This window comes from Equus caballus, chromosome X (genome assembly GCF_041296265.1).
Source record: "Equus caballus isolate H_3958 breed thoroughbred chromosome X, TB-T2T, whole genome shotgun sequence".
NCBI classification, from domain to species: domain Eukaryota; kingdom Metazoa; phylum Chordata; class Mammalia; order Perissodactyla; family Equidae; genus Equus; species Equus caballus.
Genome location: NC_091715.1, coordinates 75881839 through 75909690, shown reverse-complemented (window position 1 = coordinate 75909690; position 27852 = coordinate 75881839). Strand labels below are relative to the sequence as shown.

Sequence of the window (27852 nt, the reverse complement as noted above, 5' to 3'; positions counted from 1 at the left end):
CTAGTCTTCTCCATAGCATTTTTTTTTTCTTTTGGTGAGGTACTTTCACCCTGAGCTAACGTCCGTTGCCAATCCTCCTCTTTTTGCTTAGGGAAGATTGTCCCTGAGCTAACATCTGTAGCAATCTTCCTCTATTTTGCATGTGGGATGCCGCCACAGCATGGCTGGAAGAGTGGTGCACAGGTCTGCACCGGGATCTGAACCCACGAACCCTGGACAGCCAAAGTGGAGTGCACGAACTTAACCACTATGCCACTGGGCCAGACCCTCTCCATAGCATGCTTTTAAACAACAGACTAGTTCTTTGGTTGACTCCTGTGTGCACTGCAAAATTCAGAACCCTAAAAAGGAAATTTAAAAATCGCATTCAAATGTTTTCTGTTATTTTCTCTTTTGCCACCCTCTAAAAAATACATTACTCATCTAAAATTACTATTATATTATTTAGAAATTCCAGGAACACATAAATTATGTTTCTAAAAGTACTGAGTTTATTTTAAAGCATCACATCAAGTTTGAATCTCAGTAAACAAAGCCATATCTTCATTATACGTTGACTTTGGCAAAGAGCACAGACTTGCATATGTCAAATGATATGATAAAGTAATTTAAAGTAAAAGGTGTTTGCTTTTAGTAATAAAGTGGTGTGAAACTAAAGTACAATATGTACATCTTCTGGGTAAGTGATTTAGGCCATAATGTTTCCTGTCTTCTTAGGAGTTTTCAGAATTTAACATTTTAAAAATTGACCCTTTTATCTGATACTTGTGCTATTCACTGGAATAGAGGCATAGAGAAGATTCTCTCTTCTTAGATTAATGTATTCACACAATATGTGCCTAAGCTAACACAAAAAGTTCAAATATCTGAGAGATAGTGGCATTCATGATCACAGTTGTTTTAAAAGGGGGAAACTACTAAGATTTTTTCAGCAAAGACCCAAGGAAAACCAGCCTTGGACAATGAATGCTGATCTATTTTATAAGAGTTAATTAAAAGTCTGAGCTCTTTGCAAAAGGATGCCATTTTAAACTTACTTGCCATCCCGGTTCCATAACATACATGTGCATATTTCACTGGGGCAAGCGACTTAGAAACATGATTGCATCATAGCTGTGTAGTTAAGCAAGGAACTTATCAACTGAATGCATCTATTTTTTTTTGTGGGAGGTCATCTGTTCTGATTGCTGAAATATGCAATAAAAGGCTACATTTAGAAGCCTTGAAAACCTGTGGTTCAGTTCATAGAAGTTTCAACTACAAAAGAATGGGAATGTTATAATTACCATAGGAAATTATAATGTCTGACATATAACCACTACTTGAAACTACTTTTTACTCACAATAACGTCACATCAAATGGTACATATTTCACTAAAATTAATGAGGCAATTTGGGAATAAGAGACAGACTCTTTCTTTCTCTCTCTTATTTTAACTTCCTCAATGTAGAGCTACAGACATACTTAAGCTGCAATAATAATACCAAAAAAGGGGAGAGGTGTTTGCTTTTTAAAATCATTGAAGTATATAAAATGCCTTGGCAGATACTACTATTCTATGACATCTACTTAAAATGTTATGTTCATCTCCCATTCTCCTCATCATAAAGTTCACATTTTAATTATGTTTTCATTTTGATTGCTTGCATGCAAAAACAGCAACTAATCTATTATTTCAACATGAAGCCTATTTCTTTTGAAGCCAAGATAATTTTGTTATTTTATAAAAGCAAGGAGACTCCTTTTTCAGGATGCTTAAGGTGGAATGTTTAAGATTCATGCTTGCTGCTTTGCCTGAGCTTCTGCTTCCTGAAATGAAAAAACAAACAAAACAGATTTAAATATCACAAAGCAGACATCCACGTGTATTTTTGTTAGACTATATGACCTCAAATTACTAAGAATATTCACAAGCAGAAAAATGGCCTTCAACAAGAACTGCTCAAAAATTCTTAATAGAAAAACTATAAAATAGAAACTTCTTTCTAGAAACAGATGTAACAGAGGGCTGCATAATAATCACTAATGGAAATAATTCTATAGAAGCAAGTGCTTTATAATTATATTTGATTCTTTATTTAAAAGTAGCTGATTTACTTTTTGCGTGATTTTTTTTAAAAACTGAGTGTTCAAAAACATTGTCACCTCAAGTTTACAGTTAGTTGAGTTTTGTTTAACTAAGGTTTAAATTACTTAGAAAACGTGCTACTTGTTAAAATGTTGTTGCTTTCAAGTTCCACGATAGTCGGCACAAAAAGAGGACAGGTTATCTTTCTTCTCTTCTCTACAGTGAGTACCTCTAGCATAGGAACTCCGACCTATACGTATGCTCTGGCACCTAACATAGTACATGACAAAAAATACATTTCAAGGAGAGTTTATGGAACTAAAGATGGGTGGCAAGAGTGACTGTGGTGAAAGAAACTTCAGACTTAAGTTGTAGAAATCATGTACGCTAGACAATATCACTCTAAACACCTGTCACTAATTGAACACTTAAATAATTAATAGTCTCAGGAAGAGTGGGAGCAGCTGAATATTCCAAAACGAGTCTTTGATACTAGCCCCCTAAAAAGAGGAAAAAGCCAAAAATGATGCCAGGTTTTTACAAAAAAAAAGGTAAAAATTAAAGAAAGAAGGAAACCAGAGAAAACATTGTAATTTATTCTTAATAAATCCTTAACAAAACAGATGTAATACGCTATTGACTCACCTTCCAAAACCCTTAGTCAAAAAAAAAAAAAAGAGTTCCAAAGCTCTTTTGAAACTTCTAAGGTAGAGTTTGGCTGTCAAAATGAATATATCTTAGACCTACATTATCCCTTTGGTTTCATTTTATAGAACAAGCTTCCAAGAATTTCCTCACACAACACAATGAATTTTATACTAAGATCTTTCAAAGGCCTAGCATATATAGTTGGGGAAGCAGTTGTATAAAAATGTGAATATGTCCCAAAGTGAAGTCCTTTTTCTTATGAGCATATAATGCCTCTGAGTAACTAGTATTTTGGAAACATCCTAGTTCCCTAAAGTCACATCCTATCAATCTTTGCTGTAATTCACAAATTCCTTAGCTCTCACATATCCTTTTTAATGGAAGAAATTACTAACACAGACATCCAAAACAAAAGGCAATTTAAAATTCTTTGTAATTTGTTTTTAGAATACATCATATTTAAAGTAAATTATTACTTATATAATTACATTTTATTCATCAAATATGTAAATTGTGCTAAAAGCCTTCTTGTTACCTAAAAGTAAGTAGTTAGTATTTATAGACTCATTAGCTATCTAATCAACCAGAGAGCTCTAGAAGCAGGCATACGAGATGTTCTCCCCTCTACTCCCAATATAAACATCATTCCATAAATGCATTGGTTTTCAGTCAGATAATCCTGGGTTCAAATTCTAGCTATGCTACTCAGTTATTATGTAGTCTTGGACAAATTATTTAAATTATATGAGCACCAGTTTCCTCCTCTGTAAAATGGCACTGAGGACACCTAGCTCATAAGGATGGTGTAACGATAAAATGAGATGTATGCGAAGTGTCTAGTTCAGTGTTTGGCCCATTGCAGGCATCATGCTTTTCTCCTCCCAACTTTTTGACTAGTAAATAAGACCAAGACCACAGCTAAGTGATATTAACACAGAGTTTCTCTTGGAGATGCAGTAAAATAAGATGGGCTTAGTAGAAATAGGAATACTTCAAATCTCACAGCAGAGACAGATTCCATGGCCCCTCCCTAGAGCAGGGCATTCAATCAGAGCTAATGACAACCTTTCTCTAACCAGCATCATCTATTCCCTCGACATATTAGGGAACATGGCTTTTCTGGGGGAATGGTTTTCCTCTCAACACAAAGATCACCAAGTTTTTATTTTTTAGTAAAATTATATCAGTTATTTTACTTCATATCTCAAAACCATCACTTCTACTGCAAAGCAAGAAATGCTAGTGCTAAGAAATGACCTTTTGTATTGATAAAATAGAGTAAGTAGTAAGTATTAATATACTTTGTTTTAAACACATCCAATACACAAAAGAAAGTAAAAATTATTTGTCTTCTACAGAAAGATTCCTTGCTTTATGGAAATATTTGCCATAAGGCACTGTTAAATATCAGGCTCCTTAGTTCATTGGTTTTCAGTAAGTTTTAAATTTAAAGACAATGTATGGTAATTATTTGGAAAATAAAGAAAGGGAGAAAAAACCCCACATATATTAGCTATGGTTCCTTTTAGTCTCTTTTTGTCCTAAGCATAGATTTTAAATGTAATTAGAATATTGATTATAGGGTAAAAACAATTCTGTAGCTCATTATAATGCATCTTTTCAGAAACTGTCATTTTTTAATGAGAGCACAAGTTCATTCAGTGGATAAACTATTTTTGTTGATCCAATTTTTGGACGTTTAACTTGTTTTCGAAGTTTCAGGATTATATATAACACTTTGACACATACTTACATACATAAAATTCATTCAGTGTTGAATTAATTTGGATGACCCTACTGTTAGACATTTAACTTGCTTCCAAAGTATTAGGATTATAAATAACATTTTGGTTTATGTTTTTATCCATAAAGCTTTTTCCATGTATAGAATTATTTCATTGGGCTATAATACCCAATGTGAAATTACTGGGTGAAGAACTAAAAGGTCTTTTTTTTTTTTTGTGGAGGAAGATTAGCCCTCAGCTAACTACTGCCAGTCATCCTCTTTTTGCTGAGGAAGCCTGGCTCTGAGCTAACATCCGTGCCCATCTTCCTCTAGTTTATACGTGGGACGCCTACCACAGCATGGCTGCCAAGCAGTGCCATGTCCGCACCCGGGATCCGAACCAGCGAACCCCGGGCCGCCGAGAAGCTGAACGTGCGAACTTAACCGCTGCGCCACCGGGCCGGCCCCAAGAACTAAAAGGTCTTTGAGGTCTTTGATACATATTTGCCATTCTGGTTTTCAAAAGGGAGTACCAAGTTATACTATCACCAGTAATATATGAGAGCATCTGTTTCAATGCACCCTTTTAAGTATTCAGTATTATCACTTTGTTTTATCATTGCTAATTTCAGAGTTGAAATTGTATCTCAGTTTATCACATTTCTTTTATTAAGAGTGCATTTTTCCAATGTGAGAAAACTAGCTGTATTTCTTAATTTGTATACTTTCTGTTCAGCCTTCTGTTTTGTATCTTTCTTTTTGGAAAGCTTATTGTCCTGTTAAATTAAAGGTGAAAAACTCTGAAACCTGAGCTGAGGGATAGAGAAATCACCACTCTTATATCAAATTTATCACTTTTAGTCATGGAAAAAACCTATTAAATACCAACATTCATAATCTCCCTCTCACCAATCCACCCTTCAACTCCATTGTCAATTCCAGACTTCTTGTTATCCCATCTATCACAGCTTCCTCTTGTTCCACCTTTGATAACATCCACTGTTCTTTTCTCTATCCCTACTCTTAGGCTTAAACAAGGATGGAAAAAAACACTATAACCAAGCTGACTGGCTCCACGATGGGTTCATCAATGGTAACATCAGCTGCACTCTCCATATCGCTCAGTTCTTCCATTCATGATCTTAGCCTACTCCTTAGCCTATTTTCAATGAGTGAATCCTTTCAATTCTCCTCAAAGCTCTAATGTTCCAAATTTTCCATCACTCCCAGAAGATGACTTTTCTTCCTGCCTCACACTAAAGATAAGACACTTTTGGGGCCGGCCAGGTGGTGCAGCGGTTAAGTTCGCACGTTCCACTTCGGCAGCCTGGGGTTCCCCAGTTTGGATCCCGGGTGCAGACATGGCACCACACGGCACGCCATGCTGTGGTAGGTGTCCCACATATAAAGTACAGGAAGATGGGCATGGATGTTAGCTCAGGCCAGCCTTCCTCAGAAAAAAGAGGAGGATTGGCAGTAGTTAGCTCAGGGCTAATCTTCCTCATAAAAAAAAAGAAAGACACTTTCAAAGAAGGATACAATTTTTATCCCTCTCTCCTCATTCTCTCCAATCTCATAAAAAAACTGCATGTCCTCTCCTTTCCAAGACCAACTCCTCCCATGGATCACTCACTTTTCTCTTTCCTCCATGACCTTTGCTTCATTTCACAATCACCCAGGTTAGAGACCCCAGAGATAGCTTCAATTCCTCCGAGTTCTTTACTTACACAAGCACCTCGTAACTTGCTAAATCCTGTCACATGTAATTTTTCTGTATCTCCTAAATCCATCTCCTCCTTTCCATGGCTGCTGTCCCACTTTAGGCCCTCTCCATCACTTTTTTGGACTTTTAAAGTACCCTCTAATGGGTCAGCCTATCTCTGATATCTCATTTCTCCAATGTTTCACAATCCATACAGCTTCCAAATTTATTTTCTTAAGATTTAGATGAAATCATATCTTAAAATACAGAGATAATCATATCATTGCCTTTCCCCATTTGCCATCATGGCTTTAGATGCTTAAAGGATAAAACTGAGAGTACCTAGCACAGCATTCATAATCTGGCCCCAGCCTACCTAGTCATTCTCGCCTCCTAATGCATCCTCCTCTATTTAATATGTCTTATTCTGTAGCCATGCTGCACTGCACTCTTCTCTCTGAACACACCATCATGTGCAGCTACAGTGGTTCCTGTTGTTGCCTTTGTGAAAGACATCATAGTGTCACTTCAGTATTTTGGAATCCCTAACAGCTCAAATGCCACTTCCTCTGTGAAGCTTCCTAAACTCCTTAGTAGTAATTTATGATTATTTCCTCTGGACGCCTACAGCACTTTATTCACACCAATCTAATAGAAGTTACCATAGTATGTCTTGAATCGTAATTATTTGTAGACATATTTGTGGTATAATTATTTGTATACATGTCCATCTCTAAGTTAAAAACACTTTAAATGCAGGGATTATTCGGTATTCTCTGTATTTGCCTCACCATCAATGTCAAGCCAGTGCTTGACACTCAATAAAGACTTGTTGAATGAATAAATGAAGGAACGACTCCTACTTTTAACTGAAGGAGAAGGAGTCATCAGTAACAGAAAAAAAGACTATCCTTCTTTTCATACTTTCTCTAATCTACATTGAAATCAATGACTTAACTTGGGTTTTACCAACTTGTTTACACAAAAATGCCTTGCCTAACATTTCTTTCAACTTAAATTACACAAAGCCTAAAGTAAGACATTTTATTCATGGAAAAAGAAAGTTTGGCAAGGAAACAGAATTTCACAGTGACTCAGACACAATGCTAGTAAATGGTTTCTAGTGAAAAATCAGACAATGACACAGACTCTCAAAATTGGAGAAGGAGCTGGAGTTAGAAGAATCTGTTTAACATAAAATCAGTTGCTAAGAGACAAATGTAAAATGATAGAGCAAGGGACATACATTCTGATTAAGTCAGCCCGTATGGAGATCTATGGTAAAAAGCAAAGGTATATTTAAAGTCCATAGCTTTGAGACATTTCATTAAACAGGCAATTTAATTTTTGATTCTTTTCTTTCTATGGTCTCCCCTGGGAATACTGCCACTTCAAAAATTAATTTGTTATTGGCAGGGTAAAAGCCCCAAATTTAGCCAGCAATTTAGTGACTAGTTTTGAACTCAAATGCTCTTAGTTAATTTGAATGGATGATTCTAGCATTTGCTCTCACACAAAGACAATAGATGCTGCCAAGAAGATTACTATGAACTAAGATGCTTTCTGTCGATAGAAAACCATGCATGATGGCTGGAATAATACGAGTCTTTAAAATTGCTAACCACTTATTTGTGAACAGGTCAATGAGAAATTTGCTGCCTTGGGCAGCTTGATGGGGAAGTCATTCAACCTACCTCCTACTCACCTACTTCATGTTTATTTGCTTATGCACATCTGTCTCCCCTACTAGAGATTAAGTGCATGCAGAGTAGGGACATTTCCTTTCAGCTATGTTGCACTCCCTCTGGCTTAATTTAAGCACTTAATAAAGGTAGAAATCTTGCTGATTAAAAAACCCAGCAGCAATGAAATGGCCTATAAAGCAGGAAAAAAGGAATCATACCTTTGAACCAGGTGGGGCTGTCAAGCCTAAAAAGGCATACACTGCATTATTTTCTCTGGCTTCAAAGAAGGCATCATAGTCCTTGGTGAAAAGAAGGCAAGAATTAGCAATATGCAACCAAGAAAGCAAAGAAAAGAGGAAATTTATTCAAAATGACCTGACTGATCAACCTCATTGGAGGCAGGCAGGCTAACTAACTTCCATAATGCTAGAATTCTGGAAAGAGTAGTAAAGAGTCAAGGCTTACTGGATTCCATTTAATGTGGGTTAAAAGATATGCTGCTCTAAGGGGCAGAAATCGTAAAATGCCTTATCCCACATCACATAGAATTTAGATCTGCCTCAGGGCAAGCAGCTTTCTCCACAGCCCAAAGCAGCCAACAATTTGCCAGTAAGAGGTTACTTATTTCTGGTATGAGGCTGTTGCTCCAACTCCCCATTATTTCTCTTCCATTATTTATTAAGGTAGAGATGTCCTCCGAATCTACAGTAAACCAAATATTAGCTAGTTATGCCCAAGGCCATAAGAAAAGTAAATTTGCGCTCTGTTTGGAGGAAGGGAATGAGATTTTCATGAAACATGACCGAAAGAACAAACAAACCACTAAAAGGTTTCAATCCGGGGATCCAAGAAAAGCATCACATGACTGAATATGGCTGGGTTTCCTACTGTCATCCTCTAACCCACCAAGCATGCTCCAAAAGTAACAAATAGAATTGCCTAAATTCGACTATGACATATAATCAATAGCAAACCTACTTAGAAAACACTTGGCCTTAGTTTGTTTGATTTAAAACACACAGCGATATGCTTGGCATTTTGGCTGATTTATTAGAGGTGAAAAGCACTCAGTATTTACTGGCTTCTGTAGAGATTGCCTCACTAAAAGATTGCTAATTACAGGGTTCTTTTCTAGCATGTATAATTCCTGGCACTTGGAGGATCTGGAGGTATAAAATTTAGAGCCTCTCAAGCCATTGATGACCCTAAATTTGAACCCCACGCTAAGAAACATCAGAATTTCTCTCTTACGTAGGGGTTCTTTTAACACAGTTAGAATTGTTTATTGCCACTGGGATATCCCCAAGGATTGACTCAAAGCATCTTTTTGTGTACCCTAGAGGTTGACAAAGGAATAAATCCCAAATAACAGGCACATATGAGCAGCCTCACAGACTTTGAGTTCAATATTCAAAAGTGAAACTAACTGGATCTTGATACCAATTCCATACTGAGATACACAACCTATAGGCTACTCAAGGTAAACAAACAATATACATCATATCTATACTCAACCACTTGGAAGTAACCTCAAAATGCTAGTGAAAAGAATTAACAGTCATACAAAAGGTATTTTTACTGACTATCATCAAAGCAGCAAAACCAACTCGTGTCAGTCTTTAAATTCATGTGAAAGAAAATAGTTCTTCAACTATATTAAAATCTGACCATAAAATGCTATGTAGGGGACTCTAGTTATCTCTGTTTCAAGTGTTTTGGGATCAAAATATATTATCATTTGTTGGCCTTGGTCCTAGCAATCATAAACAGGTTTGTAACTGAGAGAAAAGAGCATCAGTTTCTCAGTGAAACCAGATTAATTAATTTGTTCCACAAATATGTACTGAGCACCCACTATGTTCCAATCACTGTTCTTGGTGCTAAGAATATAAGAGTAAAGAAAACAGACTGTGACATATATAGGAATTCTCTTGTGGAAAAATAAAGATACTTTATTAAATCTCTGGGATTCTAATAACATTAATCTAGAATGTATTCTACCATATATTGGTATCATATTAATTATCATTGCATGGAAATGTGTTTTAGTTCTTCATATACACAGCATAAGCTCTTTCAGAACAAAGATTATCCTTATAAATTTTGTATCTTCTATAGCACAGCCTCATCTGTGTAGGTGGGGTACTTGTTTCAGTCACATTCCAGTCTGGAAATGAGAACTCAAGCCATAGTTAAGCGGTTCTCAACAGGAGGTAATTTTGCCCCCATGGACATCTGGCAAAGTCTAGAGACATTTTTGGTTTTTCACAACTGGAAGGACGCTACTGGCACTCATGGACAGAAGCCAGGGATGCTGTTCAACATCCTACAATGCACAAGGCAGCCTCTCACAACAAAGAATTATCCAACCCAAATGTCAGTAGTGCCAAGGCTGAGAAACCTTGAGACAGTTTAAACAAGGAAATTTAATATGAAGAACTACTTAGAAAGGATTAAAGAGCTGAAAGACAAACAGGAGATGGTGAGGCAACCCAGAGATTAGCAACAGCAGGAAGCTGTTAACACAGCTAGGGCTGAAGGGAAAAGTGGAGAAGGTGGTATTACAGAATCCAGGAGCAGGACACCCTGGGAGAGCTGGTACTACAAAGGAGATGCAGTCACTGTCATGGACACCTCCAGAGACAGGAAGGAGAGGGATACCTTGGCTTTTCCTCTCCTCCTGTCCACTACTTTTCCAACTGGTGCCTCCTGTTATTGGCCAAACCCAACAGGTAACCAGTTGGCAATGGAGACTGGAAAATGTAATTTGCTAAGGTCAGCCCCTGACAATACAGAATGGAGCAAGAAAAGAATGACGATGGGATCTTTGAGTAAACAGGAAAATGAATGACCCAGTGGTTTAATAGAAAGAGTAAGAGCTTCAGAGTAAAACAGATCTAGGTTTAAATCCTAGCTGCCTCACTTACTAGGCAAGTGATTTAAGAAGTCAGTTAACCTCTTCTAGGCCTCACTTTCTTCATCTAAAAAATAGGAATAACAATACTTACTTCATGGAATTAGTATGAAAACTGACTAATATAATACACAAAAAGCATGTAGCACAATAGCTGACATATGTTTTCTATGAATGATTGCTATGTACTCTTCTCCCTAAGAGTCTGTATAGAGTCGCATCTTAATTCTTATCATTATTAAACTCCTAATTCAGTGCTTGGCACATAACAGGCACTCAGTAGAAGTTGGATTCCTTTTCCATTAACAAATATTTGTTTGTTGAGTCTCACTTCCTGCCCCTTCCTTTCCACCTTCCCATTTCTCAGTGATATGTGCCTTATTTCCATAACATATTCCATTCCTTTGCAGTGTGGATTCTGAGTGAGAAATAAAACATATAAATGTGCTTTCTCAAACATTATCCTTATAATCCAAAATGTATTTGTTTTCAAAAGTCAAATAAATTGAAATTTCTGCTTCAAAAAGGAGCAGTCAAGACAATATATGCTGGTTTAGATTAGACTGCATTACCTCTCAGGCCTCTTCAGGGCCCTGAGATTCAACAGTTTGCAGAAATTTCATATATAGAGGCATTGAGTTTCACTATCTAAATGAATAGCCTAATTGCCTTTTCTTTATCTGTAGAGTATGTCTTTACACGTTGGCCCTGTTTGCAGCAACAGGTGAAATCTTCAGGCCTACTTCAGAACTGACAAATTCAATTAACAGAGAAAATATTTTGTGCTGATAAACTTTTCAGTTTTGCCATACCTCTCCCCTACTTGCTCTGAATTGGCACATGAAAAGATTCCCACCAAAAAGTGACCTTCTCACTCCCAACTATATGTCTAAGGTCTATATTTATACATTTACAGGTAATTTTTTGGTGGATGACTCCTAGTAGAAGGCAAAATACCCCACTGCCTCAGATGGAATGAGAGTATGAATGAGAGAAATGACTGTATGCAGATGTGGGGATGGGGGTGAAAAGGATGGGAAGGATTTGAAGCAATCTATTTGAAAAAACAAGAATTTAAATTTGTTCCTTACCCCACGGTACTGGCTTTCATTGAAAATCTGAGGTGGCAGGGGATATCCTGTGGCTGGCCGACTGTTTTCAGGCACATTTTCTCTCATCCACTTCCGATTTTCTTCATTGGCTGCAATATCTTTTTCTTCAAATCCTATTTTGTTAGCTTCTAAGAAACCCAGTACATCTTGCTGTTTCTTCTTAATCTAGGGCCCAAAAGGATAAAAAACTATATTGCTGAACAAACAGTTTTTATCGTTTTTATTTTTCAAATTCAAAAGAAGTCACTGTTTCTGAACTAGCAGAAATGAATTTAGACATGGATCAAGAATTTGTGGTTTCACAGAAGATATATGGTTTTGTCTCTTTATTATTTTGTTTTTAACAATGTCTCACAAGTGTATTGATGAGTTTTCAGCCACAGATCCTTTTATCAATCTGAATTTTTCTTTTTTCCATTGAAAATTCCCACATCGAATGATGCAGAAGCAAGGCTGGTTGATGCATACCAATAACCTAAAGTGCAGTTAACTCAAAAGTATGAGTAGTGAGAAGCTGTGTTTTCTGATTACCTACAAGCCTCTCTAGTTTCAGCCCTTGTTGAAAGTCTTTCCAAACGACCAGAGTCTACTTCTCGTCTTAACAAGCATCATATAGTGAACAGAAATTAATCCTTCCTTGAGAATGTTACAAGCCTCTGAGTCACTCTACAGCTCAGTTTTCACTGTTTAGAATAGAAACCAAATAAGAAGATATAAGAGCTAAGCCTGCCTGTATATTAAGTTTGGAGTATACCTGTACTACTCCTTAGCTGTTAACACATGCTGCTAAAGGATCTTTCATGTATCTGTGCTACTTTTTCAGCTAGACTAACAGGTAGAGAAAATACACTTATTTTGTCTCCTAATCATACCTAGGAGAGAGCTTTAATATATAAAATTCATACTTTTTAGTCAGGCTTCTCCTCTGATATGTATTTCTTTTAGAACCCTAATTCACACATCTATGGTAATTTACCCAAATTTAAAACTATTACTTAACATTTCTGAGCTGCAGAGCACAATCAATAAAAGTCTCTCCATGGAGTCACACTAAAAAGACACAGATGGAGCAGAAGCATCAGAAATATAAAATCAAAAGAAGCAGTCCTCCTAATGGAAATTAAAATTCAAAATAAGAAACTTCCACACAGTCAAGTCCCCTATGGATTTACACACACACCCCCACCACACACATATGCATACATATACAGAGACTACATTTTTGTCCTTCTAACTTGCTTATGATTGTGGGTAAGTAATTTTCTTTCTTATCACATAACACCAGGAAAAAAATTCTGAATTTCTCCCAACAGGAACTGAAATTTCTATAGGCTATTTAGTTCAGAGTAGAATGCCCTTCTTTAAAGATCAGCTACAATACAGCAAAATTTGCAACAAGATAATCTTTCTAATGGGAATTCTATTTCCATATTAGCTTATAAAATCAAACTTTCACTCTTAAATATAGCATATATCTTCCTCAGGCAAAAAAAAGAGGAAGATTGGCAACAGATGTTAGCTCAGGGCTAATCTTCCTCACCAAAAAAAAAAAAACCTTTGGAGTTAAAAAGTTATTAATATCTTTTTCAGTACACAAATGCATTTGCAAGTGGACAATGGCACTGTCCAGGAATTTAAATCAATCTTTTTCAAAGAGCAAACCACGCTCTTCACCTCCACCCAAACAATGCCAAGTTATTTCTGCCCACATGTCAAGGTCTGAGATTCAAGGTATCTTTCCCTCCAAAGTCACAGAGCAGGGCTCCTGAACAACTGCTGCCTGGAGGAAACAACTGCTCTCCAGCTAGCCTCAGTCAGCTTCTTGTCTGTCATGCCAAGGGTCAAGTTTCTTTTAAAGGAAGTAAACTGACAGTTTCTGCTTTAGAAGGTGCCAGTGTGAATGTTCAAACCCAAAGGAAGAACAAAACTTCAGTAATCATGCTTCAAACGGGAAAAATTGAGTCTTTTTCATGAAAGTGCCAACCTACCATAAAACATTTAATCAGGGTAGGGTTTCTGTCTTGTTTTATAATCAATCTCTGTCACATTTTCTCAGCTGATGCTTTGATGAATATTGACAGAGGTTCCAACTATGATGCACTAAAATGTAAAATGATCGTCTGAAACTCTATTTAGTAGTATTCAACAATATTTCTTGGGTGCCTTTTCAGTGCATAAGAACTTTATAAGGTTCTCTAAAATGTCTAAAGAAAAATAGCAGAGATTCCCTCCCAAGATTACAATCTAGTGGGAGGGATCAGGGATAGATATATTAAAAAATTCAGGGGCCGGCCCTGTGGTGCAGTAGTTGGGTTCACACGCTCTGCTTCAGTGGCCTGGGGTTCACCAGTTTGGATCCTGGGCACGGACCTACACACTGCTTACCAAGCCATGCAGTGGCAGGCGTCCCACATATAAAGTAGAGGAAGATGGGCACAGATGTTAGCTCAGGGCCAGTCTTCCTCAGCAAAAAGAGGAGGATTGGCGGTGGAAGTTAGCTCAAGGCTAATCTTTCTCAGCAAAAAGAGGAGGATTGGCGGTGGAAGTTAGCTCAAGGCTAATCTTTCTCAAGAAAAAAATTCAATTACAACATGATACTTAAATATGAAGCTAAGACAATTATACAAGGTGGTGAGGTGAGAGGTGCCAAGTGAATGACAAAGCCAATGAGTACAAGGAACTTAAAGGAGAGAGCAAGTGCTTATTGCTATTATCAATGCCACTTAGGCTAAGCTTAACAATGATAGCATGAATACTAAATACTACATCCATCTATGTTACAGGCAATCTATAGTTTTATTGAAAGGATAATGTACTTAGTAAAGTTCTATATAACTGGCCAGCTGTGAACACTGAGCTCACAAATGTTGTAACATATTACACTAAAACAATGAAAGTAGAATATTACAAAATGAACATGGAAACTTTCAAAAATGGATGCTCACAACTTCTATGACTAAACTCTTACACATAATTGAAGTCTATAAATGAATAAACAACTGTGTATTTTGTCCTTTTTAAACAGGTTATAATTTGTGGTCCACTAAACTTCTGCAAAGAGAAATTCAGATATATAGATTCCCTCCAATTAGTTCTGTTTATTTCAAATGCTGCCCTAGGAAGGGTCATTCTACTTTGTAGGAATATAATAAGCCTGTCTTTGCCTAGCCTGGGCCTAAGGATTTAACAATGAGGTGTAGGAAGAGTGAAAAATAGCATTTAAAGCTGCCTTTTCAGCCTTTTACTAATCTACTTACAAAATAAACCTAAAGGGAAAATCAAATCTGAATCCCCAGTTAGTCTTCTGGCACTGGATCACTACAGTGTTGCCACTGTGTAGTCGTTTGGTAACCAGAGAGATCTGTATGCATTTTTAAATGAATACTGTCATGAGTCCTTAAGCCACTGGCTTCCTATTTCTTAATCTAAGGGTACAACCACAGCAAGAGACACTTGTTTTCAGCTTGTTGTTTTGCAATGTCTTCAAAAATGCTTCATTCACAATCAGCCATGTAAAACTTATAATTCAGGGGCCGGCCCCATGGCCGAGCAGTTAAGTTCGTGCACTCCACTTCGGTGGCCCAGGGTTTCGCCAGTTCAGATCCTGGGTGCAGACATAGAACCCCTCATCAGGCCATGCTGAGGCGGCGTCCCACGTAGCACAACCAGAGGCACTCACAACTAGAATATACAACTACGTACTGGGGGGGGGGGGTGGCTATGGGGAGAAGAAGAGGAAGAAGAAAAAGAAATAAAGAAGAAGATTGGCAACAGATGTTAGCTCAGGTGCCAATCTTAAAAAAAATAACAAACATAATTCATATCTCTTTACCAACAAGTCTGCAACAAATCTGGGTTAAGATGACTATTAAGAATTTTCTTGTTGATCTCCCACCTCCACTCCTAGTTCCCTGGAGTTCTCCTGACAGATATTCCAGGATGTGGCAGCATAAGAGCACAAGCTAAGGTTTGCGATTTTACTGCTGCCAAAAGAAAAAGAAAGCTGTTATTATTTTCTTTTTTAGTTGCACTTCTATCACATCATGTCTAACGAGATGCTGAGGCCCAAGTAATTTCAAAGATAGAGCCTAGTGTGAAAAGAGGAGAAAGGAGATATTTAAAGGTAGTTTCTCAAAAATAGCCATGTCTCAAGGTGATCATAGTAAAAAAAGTATAGTCTTGTCCTTTTTCTGGGTTAAAAAGACTTTTCTTGACCAAATAAAATATCAGTTCTGAATAATCTCATCTATCGAGCCCTTTCTTATCTGACACTTTTATCTGTCTATGTTTTTTTCCAGTCAGAAGGAGCTTTAGTCTCTCTCCCATTCCTTCAGAGACGGCTTTATGTGTGGACCCAGGAGGCTGTGAAACAAGGAGCACTGGGAGTACCAACCTACCCTAAAATTCTATTCTTCTGATGCCTGAAACCCTACCGTGACTGATTCTACTTTGGTTTTCACAGAAAGAGCAGGTCGTGTGCATGTTTGGAATACAGGGAGGGACTGCCTGGGGAGACACAGATAAGGAAGACAGTGAAGCTTCTTTGTCTGTTTTAGAATTTTGCCCAGTGTTGTCCCTACATAAACTCTAACAGAGGATCACAGGAAACAGCAGCAGAAATCACTTTCCCAGATAATCCCAAGAGGAAATTTCCAAGCCTTACTATCCCTGTCTTTCTTCCTTTTTTTTAAATAAGCAACATACCCATCAGTTAAGAAAACAAAGTCCAACAACATTTGCAAAGAGCAAAATGATCTGAATACAACACACTGCTCACTTGAAAGTAAAAACAAGCTTTAACTGAGCGGGTAGCAGACAGAGGGATTAAAGTTCCTTATGACGCTGAAAAAGAGTATAGACAGAGGAAACTTCCAGATACGAAAGGGTTTATAGGCGAGATTATTCAGAACTGATATTTAATTTAGTCAAGAAAAGCCTTTTTAATCCAGAAAATGGGCATGACTGTACTTTCACCTCTTCAGGTGAACTTCATTCCCCCATAGTCTTATCAAATGTACATGCCAAGAGAGGTGTTAGCAGATTAATAAATGATAGGTATAGATTTGGCCGAAGGCTAAAAAGCCACAGAACTGAACCATATACTGTAATTCTGCCACTACACTGGCTCCTACTGGCCAATTCCAAACCCACCTCCTACTGATTAACTTTCAAGGTTCTGCATAATGAGGCCCTGGTCTATTGACCTCTCTAAAAATATGCATTCCCCTCCCCACCCCAGATCAGATCAGGCTGCCTTTATTTTCCCTGAGCTTGTTGTGCCCAAGATCTTAGTGCTTTTAGTTCCCTTCAGCTGCAAGTCCTCCCTCTCTCCACTGATGCAATTCTAATCTATTCATGCAGGTTCACTCCCTCTGTGAAGCCCTTGATGGCCACTCCAGTCCTCTGCCTCTGGCCTCCAACTGTCTGCGTCACGCAGTCTGGAGGTTAATCAAATAGTACCAATGTTTGCTAATCTTTCTACATGTCAAAGTCTCATCTCTCGATTAGTTGACCAGCCAACTGAAGGGAGAGGCCATGCTTTTTGCTTATGTTTCCCCACAGAGTGCTCACCTCTAGGCTAGACACAAAGTAGATACTCCATACTGATTGATATCACAATTTTGTTTTAAATTCAACACCACCAAAATGCTTTTTTAAAATATTTTACTTTAATAAACTTTAATTTTGGAATAATTTTAGATTTACAAAAAAATTGCAGATATCATACAGAGAGTTCCCATATAGCTCTCACTCTGATTCCCCTATTGTTAACATCTTACCTCACAGTGGTTCATTTGTCACAACTAAGAAATCAACATTGGGGCAGTACTATTAACCAAACTCCAGACTACTTAGATTTCACGGGTTTTTCCACTAATGTCCTTTTTTTGTCTCGAGATCTCTTCCAGGATACTGCATTACATTTAGTTATGTCTCCTTAGTCTCCTCTCATCTGTAACAATTTCTCAGACTTTTCTTGTTTCCCATGATAATGAAAATTTGGAGGAGTACTGTCCAGGTATTTTGTAGAATGTCCCTCAATTCAGGCTTGTCTGAAGTTTTTCGTTTTTTTTTTTTTTTTTAAAGATTGGGCTTGAGCTAACATCTCTTGCCAATCTTTCTTCTTCTTCTTCTTCTTCTTCTTCTTCTCCCCTAAGCCCCTCAGTACTTAGTTGTATACTCTAGTTGTAGGTCCCTCTAGTTCTGCTATGTGAGACGCCACCTCAGCATGGCTTGATGAGCAGTGTTAGGTCCGCACCCAGGATCTGAACTGGTAAAACCCTGGGCCCCCAAAGTGGAGTGTGAGAACTTCACCACTCGGCCATGGGCCAGCCCCTGATGTTTTTCTGATGATTAGATTTCCACACTCTATGTTTTGGAAGCAAGTCAATAAGTCAATTAAACTTGAATAAAGCTGGAAAAAAAATAAGTCCAGTGCTATAAAGCAAGCTAAGTGCTCTTTTTAAAATTCTTAAGGCACGCTGGGAATCTACAATACGTTCCAGAAAAGTTTGAAAAAACTTAAGGAAGTTTGAGAAAAGTAAGATGGCTATAATCAGTAACCTCTAAGAGCTTATTCAAAAGTAATATATATCAGTCTTAGTCAAAGTCTTTGTAACTCATAGTCTTTGAGGCTGACTGGGCTGAATTTCTCATAGATTAACTATTATCTGTAAATATGCCTTCAAAAGAAATTTCCTGAATTAAATATCTCATCCATCAAATTATACTGATGGGTGCCCCAAAATGAATTGGAGAAAACTCCATCTATTAGTGTGTTTTATTTATGTTTTAGCCACCTTTTTCAATATCCGATATTTCTGCCACCCTTCAAGTACTGATGAGTGCAGAACATACAATATGGCTATATACATTCCATTTACCTAGGATTTGAGTGCAGAAAGATACTGTTGATGATTAGTGTTTGCACACAGTTTCTTGCCGTCCCCAACTAGCAAAGTAAGTCTTTATTCTCCAAAATACTCCTTGGAAATCCTAGAACAAAGTTGATTAGAAGGTACAGCCTCAGAAATCTCCAGAGCCAAACAGAGCACCTCACTGCTAGCACATTCCATGGTAGGGAGATAGCAGCTGCTCTAAGCAAAGCAGAGAAGGATTGAAGCTCAAAGGTTTCACAAGATTTAAAGCTTCTGGGCTTACAGGAGCTATGGGTTCATCCAACAGACAGAGACACTTTGCGGTATCAGAAGGTGCTCAGTATTATTCCCAAATTCATAGGAATTTCAAGTTGTGGCAGTGTTCAGACAAGACTGGGAGACAGATATTGTCTTCTTATTATTCATACCAATTACAATTAACATTTATAGAAAACCAATTAAGTGATAGCAGCTAAAGTAGGCGTTTTACAAATGTTATTTAATTTAATATTCATAATAGCCCTGTAAGGTGGATACTATTACCTCTGTTTTACAGATTAGAATACTAAGGCTCAAAGAAGTTAAGTAAATTTACCCCAAGTCACAAAGTAGTGGATGACAGGGCCGGCATTCAAACTTGGATGTCCCTAACTCCAAAGCTTAAGTTTGTTCCACTACATTTCTCTGTCCAGCTTCATGATATTTTTTATGGATTTTTTCTTAAGAGATTTTTATATAACATCAACAACCTATTACAAATTGTGATACCACTTTTCATGTGTTCTTACTATTTAATTTAATTATAAATTCTACTTACCAGATTATGATTTTGCTTCCATTATCATCCAAATGTGTCTGTACACAATTTAATCAAACTCTACATCATTATAAACAAAAAGTGACTGGAATACCCAATTCCAACCCTAGGATCCTGGGCTTCAAGGCCAACATTTTTACTCTGATAAAAGTAAAAATAAAATAGAGATATTTTTATGGTCTCAAGAAATTTATAAATTATAATTATAGAATTATAAATTCCATACTAAAAGATGAAATAAGTGATGGAATGTAACCCGCTCTTAATTAAAGTCTGGCCTCTTTCTGCTACTGGAAAGTGAGTGGATTAGGGCTGGGCTAAGACGGGGAAACAAAGGGACACAGACCCCACTTTAAGGTGTGCTAACAAAGAGCTGCAGAATTTTATATGTATCAGGTCCCTCTCTGCATTGCACCAAATGTAATCTCACTCTAAAGTATAATATAATAATTATTATTTATTATGTGCTTCCTATGGGCCAGGAACTATACTAAGCCCTTTACATGTTTATCTTATTTAATTCTCACAATAATCTTACACAGCAACTGCTATTATTTTCATTCCAGATTTACAGATGAAGAAACTAATACTCAAATAGATTAGAAACTTTCTCCAAAGCACACACTTGCTCAAGACCTGTCAGTGTAAAAAGCACCACTTAAACAATAAGTATAATGAATAACAAATAATGCGCCACCAGCTTGTTATCTCATGCTAATTAGGCTGTCTGTCAACTTAATGACGGCTCGTTGAGTGCAGATATGGCTCATAATTCTTTCATATAATTCTTAATTTCAAAGCTTGCCCTAAAGTAAGAGCAAGAAAACCTGTTGATTATGTTAAGGGTTTATACGAGGGCAAATTTTCCTAGATGAGCCCTTCTACCCTTTCCCACGTTGAAGTTCTGTGATAACGAAACAGAAAAACATGTCACAAGCAATAAAAGCCTCCTGGAACTTTAACACCTGGTAAGAAAAAGTTACAGTGAAGAAGCAGTGATTCATACAAACTCTATTGCCTTTGCAAAAAAAAAAGAGGTGCATCTCCATTTAAAACCGTCATGTATTTGGACAATTAAAGCGTGAGGTTAAGAACATTCTAAAGTGCTTCCACAAAAGCGTCAGTGACTTGACATAGGTGTTTCCAGGAAATGAGTGCTAAGGGGCAAACAGGGTAACAGGTGCTTTATGCTGTTCTGGCAGCTTTGGGAGTGCCATTAAAGCAAACGCCTTCCTTGAGACAAATCATACTGTTATAATCAAATATCAAAGCTGAAAACTTGTGACAAGTGCTAGTCTAACATATATGGATTTTATGTTCCAAAACATTTCAGACTAAAGTTTGCATCAAGAATTTAAAAGTAAACAAACCACTTCATTCCAGCCTCCAGGTCCCTGCCCTAATCACTATCATTATCAACTCAGTACAGTGAGTTTCTATACAGATTTCAATCCTCTTTAGGAGAAATCTTTCATAATAGAATGAAGGAAATTTGATTGGTATATGAAGAGGTACAAAATTAAGAGGTATAAAATGCTGGTGATTTTAGAATCAGCAAAGATGTTCTCCAACTCACCATCTCTACGAACCAAATTCTGGCAGTAAGGAAACTTAATTACACAAACCACGGGTTTCTCCTAAAGCCACACTTCCTGCAAAATGCTACAGGGCTTCTAATTCCGGTTAGACAGATTCTCCAGGCAGCCTTCCCATATAAGGATAAGCAAAAACACACAAATCCTCCAACAGGCTGACGTAAGATCACAGGGCAGGCATATGAGAACCAAATATGGTAGCTAAATTCTCCAGCTCACAACAGATTTTTTTTTCAAAAAAGGCTGTAACCAACAACTCCAAGCTATCAGTTCTTGAATCACAAGAAAAGTAATAAGCAATTAATTGGTTCTTATTAGTGTTAACTGGATGACAAATATGAGCCAATCTACTGTGTATTACATTAGCTCTGCCTTTTTCTTCTTTTCCTTTTCTACTGCAGGAAAGGTCACTGTGAAATGTGCTGCTAAAGTGGACACATTGAACAACAGAGTGGTGGATTGGAATAAATAAATTAGTCAAAGGTGCCCCTGTACAGAAGGAAATACATATTTCTCAAGTGCCTCATGTGAATAGCTTCTGCCCCAAGGTAAGGAAGGTACTATCCTACACTATTACCAAGGAAAATATCCATGTAAGTGACACCATTTGTTACTAAGGATAAGTCCTGAGGGCATCCTTGTCCTCACTTGAACTCTAGAATAGAACAACACCCTGGGATCTGGTTCATGGCCATAAAGAGAAGATAATTTCCCCTACTTCTCACTACCAAAACCCCATGATTACGAACAGGTAAAATACTGTCTTTCTTTCTTTCCAGTGATCAGAGTTCCAATTAGCATTATCACATGCCTTGTTTTTTTAATTTATTTTTATTTTTATTTTTTGCTAAGGAAGATTAGCCCTGAGCTAACAACTGTTACCAAACTTCCTCTTTTGTTTTGTTTGAGGAAGATTAACCCTGAGCTAATATCTGTGCCAGTCTTCCTCCACTTTATATGTGAGTCGCTGCCATGGCATGACTTAGGAGTGGTGTAGGTCCACGCCCAGGATCTGAATCAGCAAACTTGGGCTGCTGAAGTGGAGCAAGCTGAACTTAACCATTATGCACGGGGCCAGCCCCATGCCTTGGTAATTTTGAAAGCTATTAATTCAGTCAAAGTCAAATAAAATCAGAAGCATTCTGAGAGTGTGCATCAAGAGCCAAGGAAATATTCACTTCTGGATTCCCAGTTTAAGTAAATAATACAAAAGAGAGTATAAATCATGTTCCTTGAAGAGATTATGCAATATTTTGGTGTGGTTTTTTTTTATTGTTGTTATCTTTAATTTATTCGTTTTTTAGTGGTGGGGGATTGAAAATTGCCTGCATGTCCAACCCTTCGGACTTGGTTAGGTAACAGTGGTGTGATCATTCAAAAGACTGCTATGAGCACACAAGACTAGACAGAAATTCAAACACAATTATTACGACTGCTTAGAGATAGATAGCAGGAGTCAGTACTTAGCACCTTGCTTGGGAAACTAAGTTGTGTTGGGATCACGAGATTATGTGAATCAACCCTGCTAAATTTTTCCAGTTGTGTTATATGGCCTTACATAATTTTTAAAAATATTTCAGTCAATTCACATATATTGAGCTCTTAGTAGACGCAGCATAGTATAGTGGAAAGATCATAGACTATGGAAACTGTGGCTGACACACACTCTCATGTGGCCCCCTATGCCTTGTATAATCCCCACCCCTGGAGTGTGGACAGGACCTGTTACTTGCTTCCAATCAACAGAATATTAAAAAGATGATGGGATGTCACTGTAGTGATGATTTTATGTTATCTAAGCCTTTATCATTCTAGCTGACTCATGCTTGAGTTTCTCTCTCTCCTTTGTTGGCTATGAAGAAGCAAGCTGCCATAAGTACTACATGAGTTGGTAAATGAATTCCATCAACAACCACATGAGCTTGAAATGGATTCTTCCACAGTGGAGCCAGTCCTGACTGACACCTTGATTACAGCCTTGTAGAGGACTCAGCTAAGCTATGCCAGGACTCCTGCCCCACAGACACTGTGATATAATAAATGTGTATTGTTTTAAGCCACTAAATTTATAGTAATTTATTAACACAGCATAGAAAACTAATACAGAACCTAAATGACTCGAACTTGAATCTCAGATCCTCCACTTACTATCTGTGTGGCTAACCAGGTTGATTAACCTCTCTGAGCTTCATATTCCTCATTTGTTACTTGAGAGTAATAACATTCACCTCCAAGAATTGTTGCACAGAAAATTATAGCTAACAGAAGCAATGTGCCTCTCACACTGCCTGCCACAAAGTAAGCTAGACTGTAAAGTATAAGATCTCTCATAGCTGGACCCTTGTCTATCTTGTTCATCATTTTATCCAGTGCTTATTATCATATTTGACCCATAGCAGGTGTTCTATAAATAGCTAACAAATGAACAAAAAACGAAAATAAGGAATAGTAGCTACTATTTTAAATATACAGAAGGAACTGTAGTTATACATAATTGAGAGGGAACTTTTGCACTCAAGGTATTAAAAACAATGAATTACTCCATAGTGCATCAATTACAATACAGGACAGTTTTTCTGGAGCGTATGATAGTGAGGGTATGCAGATTAGCCAGACTCTGTAATCAAACATAAGAAAATTGTATCAAAATCGCACAATTCAATGTAACCTTTTGAAAAGCTGCTATCAGTATCAACAGAAGCTATACATGAGGATGATAAAGAGATCTTTAAAAAGCAGTGTAGTCGCTAGGTAGTCAATGTAAGGCAAGTGGTTTGTTAAATGCTGGGCTGATGCCTGAGCATTCATAAAGTCTAGTGACTTTCTTCACTCACTTCATGGGGCTCTGGGAAACAAGATAGGCTCTTTAGCACACCCAGCAAATGTTTGACGGACCAGTCAGAGACTGTAAATTTCTCTCTGAGAAACCTTAGAAAGATGCAATTATTTATTGCATTGCAGCAAAATTCCAGAAGTGTGCTCAGAAAAAGTGTCGAGCAAAGTAAGAAATTTTATTCTGATAACAGCCCATAAAAAGGTGCTTTTGATGTAAGAGAGTCCAATAGAAAGTTGACTGGCAGTTAAATATTGTTAAGCAATATATTTCTTAAGCCCTAGAGTCAATTTCCTGCCATATTGTAAAATTGCTCTTTTTCCTAGATAGGCTACTTTATCTACTAAACTGCTCCAAATGCAAAAGAATTACCAACACCAACTGATACATAAATCAGAAGCAGTAGAAATAATTCCAAAGTTAAGTCAATTTGAACCACAATCACTATACTCACAACAACCAGCTAGTTTTCACTGAAAAAAATCCACCAACATTTGTTTCTGTGAAAAAGGGGAACCCAAAAGTGGCGTGAAACAATGATTAAATAAGTCACTGACTTAACCTCTGAAAGTTCCCCAAATCATTCTATGAGGAAGATCAATAATGCTCACACATACAAAGACACATCCACATTCTCAGAAGTGTAGTTCCTAATGACTCTAGGTTGAAAGAAAATTATTTCTCCACTTCCTTTTATTTTTCAAAGGGAAAAGAAGCTACTTTGCAAATGTCCTACTGCATTTTCAACCCAATAAAATATCTCTTTGCTAGGACGAAATTCTCTCTCAGTACAACAAAAATATTTTAAGGCAATGGTTTTTCAAATTCAAGAGTGGTATGGTGGCAAAAGAAAGAAGGGGAACAAAACATAAAGAATGATTCAGGGAGGTTTGACCTATTGCTAACGGCATCACTCAAGCAGGGAGAGAATCACAACCTAACACCCACCATGAGGCAAACCATCAAATGCAGGAAAGAAACATTATTCTTTTGCTTTTTGATCAAATTCATAGAAATGGCACAAAATGCCCCAATTCAACTCACTTAAATTCAATTTGTTTTCTCTTTAAAATTACTATTCTATCAAATGCATAGTAACAGGAGATATCAAATCTTTGTACACATTATCTAACTAGGTAATTTTCACAAATAATTCTGTCAGATTTTTAGATCATGGGTCATCTTTCCACACAATGAAACTTTGTCTAACTAAATAGCATGCTTTATTAATGTCATATAATGAGACAAATAGGCATGGCTTTATTTTTTTAAAAACACTGAAAACAAACACAGTCACCCAATTTAAAGTTAATCCTTAGTACAGCCTATTCAAGGTAAAAGATTTTAAGTGGTCTTACACATGTGATGATTGCAATTTTTTGCTTTTTTAAGGATTTGCAAGAATCTCCACAAGGAAATGTATATTACTAAAAGTTGTTTACATGAATGCTTCTTCAATCTTGTATAGGCTTAGACGGTAGATAATTCTTGGTCCAATTACCTTCACACACACAAAAAACTGCATGTCCCTAGTCACTCTCTCTAGACACTTCTGGGAAAATAACTGCTAATCACATCCAGCTGATGGCAGGTCCATAAGCATAATCTTTACACCTAAAGGGCTGCCCATGACTTCAGAAAATAAAAATAAAAACAAAAAAACAAATACTACTTTTTCAGACTACCTTAGCTGTGGAACTGATATTTTTCCTCTATAGTTGGTGAGGTGATAATATTTCATTGCAAAGGAAATTAAACACTTTCAAGGGAGCATGGCAACTTAGAGAATTCTGTATCCTGGCCAAAACAAATTCACCTGCCAGAGGAAAAAGAACTAGTTTGAAGCCTTAGCTGAGCAGTGGGCCCCAGATGAACATTCCAGAGAACAATATGAATGTACTCCCAGACTCAAGCCAATAAAGCATGTTCCAAACTGTCCAGATGAGAACTGCCATGTATTAGCTAATTAGTTAAATAAAACCAGGATCAAATGGTCCAAGAAGTTAACCAACTAGTAAACTAAGGTTGCTAAAACAAAAGAGGCCTGGGTCATGTAGTTCTGTGGGCTCATCAGTGAGTTTCTGTGTAATTTAATTACCACCAATGCTAATTTGGACTACGACCATCAAGAACAACATGTCCAGCAATAAGAACTACTCTCAAGAATGGTGAAAGATCTGATATTTCTACCCTACTTGCAAGCTAACAAGTAAACCTGCCACAGTTCTAAGGATGGTGGCAGAAAACATGAGACTTCTGGGTCACAGGAACAGCAGCAGCCAGAGTATCAACATTTTCTTGTACCTGTTGCCTGATCCTCAATTCCTATAGGGTGACAGAGGGGGCCAGGTTAGGGAACTTGGATCTTTTATACTAAGCAATAAGCAAATCTTCCCTTTCCTTCAGAGAGAGACACTATCTCCTCTTTTAAGGTTGGCTGTATCTTTGAAAAATAACACAAAACAAAGGTAGTCAGTGCCTCTGCTCACAAGGCGTGCACAAACGCAAGAGACCAACAGAGAATTGTCTGCCAATATCGACCATTTACAACTTATTTGGCTCTTATAGAGTTCTCAGCTCTTGTCTTACAGGTGTCTGAAGGGGAAGCAAATCTGAAAATCAATTGTAGTTTTAGGCGATGAAAGCCTGTAACTTCACCACCTGGTAGAACAAAAATTTGTGGGAGTTAACTTACACAGCAATTCAACTGAAAACAGAAATCATAGATTCTTCAAGAATCCATCAAGCCAGACTGAACTGTTCTAGCTCCAGAGAGAACACATTCATTCAGCAGTCCCTCATGAGGTGGGTTGCTTATTTGTAAAATCAATTGTTGTGATCAACCTTACATCTTTAACTTCTTTCACTCTAAAACTAAATATCCATATGTGTGCCAAAAGACAAAAAGTCAATCATGACCTCATTTTAAAGTCTATACAGGCTGCAAAGCATTTATTCTCTCTATAAATATGCTTTTGCCTTAAGGATTATGATCCTGATTCAGGAAATGATTTGTTAAAAATAAATCTAATACTAGTTAAATTTAAAAAATAAACCTGGCAGTTATCACTACAGAATCCTTATTGAAAGTAAAGTATATGAAAGGACTTTAATGTCTGGTGTTACTACCAAAATGTTATGTAAGCAAAATTGCTTTTTAATTTTGTTTTGACTTTAATCAATATTAGAAGTAAGCATGTCATATCGAATAAAATTGCAGAAATTAAAATACTCATTTTACCTTATGATTTTTAAAAGTGTTGCACTGCTTATTGCAAATGTGGCCAATACCTGTGTAGGATCCAAGGAAAGTTCATATACTGAAAGCTGAGGCTCAATTATAAGCCAGTTTCCATGGTGAGCCAATAAAATATAGTCTCTTTGTTAAGATTCATATGCTCAAGGGGAATGAATTGTTTTAAGGCATCACCTAGTGATCTGACAGTAGATAATTTATTGAAATATATCTGATTGCCCTGAGCATCAGATTCACTCAGACTATAGCAAATAATCATAGGTATAATTAACAGCAAACAGGTGCTGAATCCATGCCTAACATGGCCTTTTTAAAATTTGAATGTTACTGATTAACTCTGTGCAATCTATCAAAGCAATAATATTTCATAAAGTCTGTTTCTTGATTGGTAGATATGCAGTTTCTTTATACATTTATGAATCTTTTAAAAGCTCTACATGATAAATATTTCTTTTTTTTTTCTTTTGAGGAAGATTAGCACTGAGCTAACATCCTCTGCCAATCCTCCTCTTTTTGCTGAGGAAAATTGTCCCTGAGCTAACATCTGTGCCCACCTTCCTCTACTTTATATGTGGGACACCTGTCACAGCATCGCTTGATAAGCTGTGCATAAGTCC

At 37.1% G+C, this 27852-nt stretch overlaps 1 protein-coding gene across 2 annotated transcripts in view; it reads right to left on the bottom strand.

The window, feature by feature from the left end:
* Positions 1–468: 468 nt before the first annotated feature.
* SH3BGRL (SH3 domain binding glutamate rich protein like) overlaps positions 469–27852 on the bottom strand; it is a 62965-nt gene continuing 35581 nt past the window's right edge. The window contains exons 1-4 of one of the 2 annotated variants that reach the window (XM_005614302.4): positions 21128–21272; positions 11836–12021; positions 8049–8129; positions 469–1810 (exon numbers count right to left, since the gene is read on the bottom strand). In XM_005614302.4, coding sequence (XP_005614359.1) covers positions 1778–1810; positions 8049–8129; positions 11836–12021; positions 21128–21130 — 303 coding nt within the window. In that variant the 5' untranslated portion in view covers positions 21131–21272 and the 3' untranslated portion in view covers positions 469–1777. Of the gene's footprint in view, positions 1811–8048; positions 8130–11835; positions 12022–21127; positions 21273–27852 lie in introns of those variants that run through there. The other variant, XM_001501152.7, reaches the window with a different exon arrangement.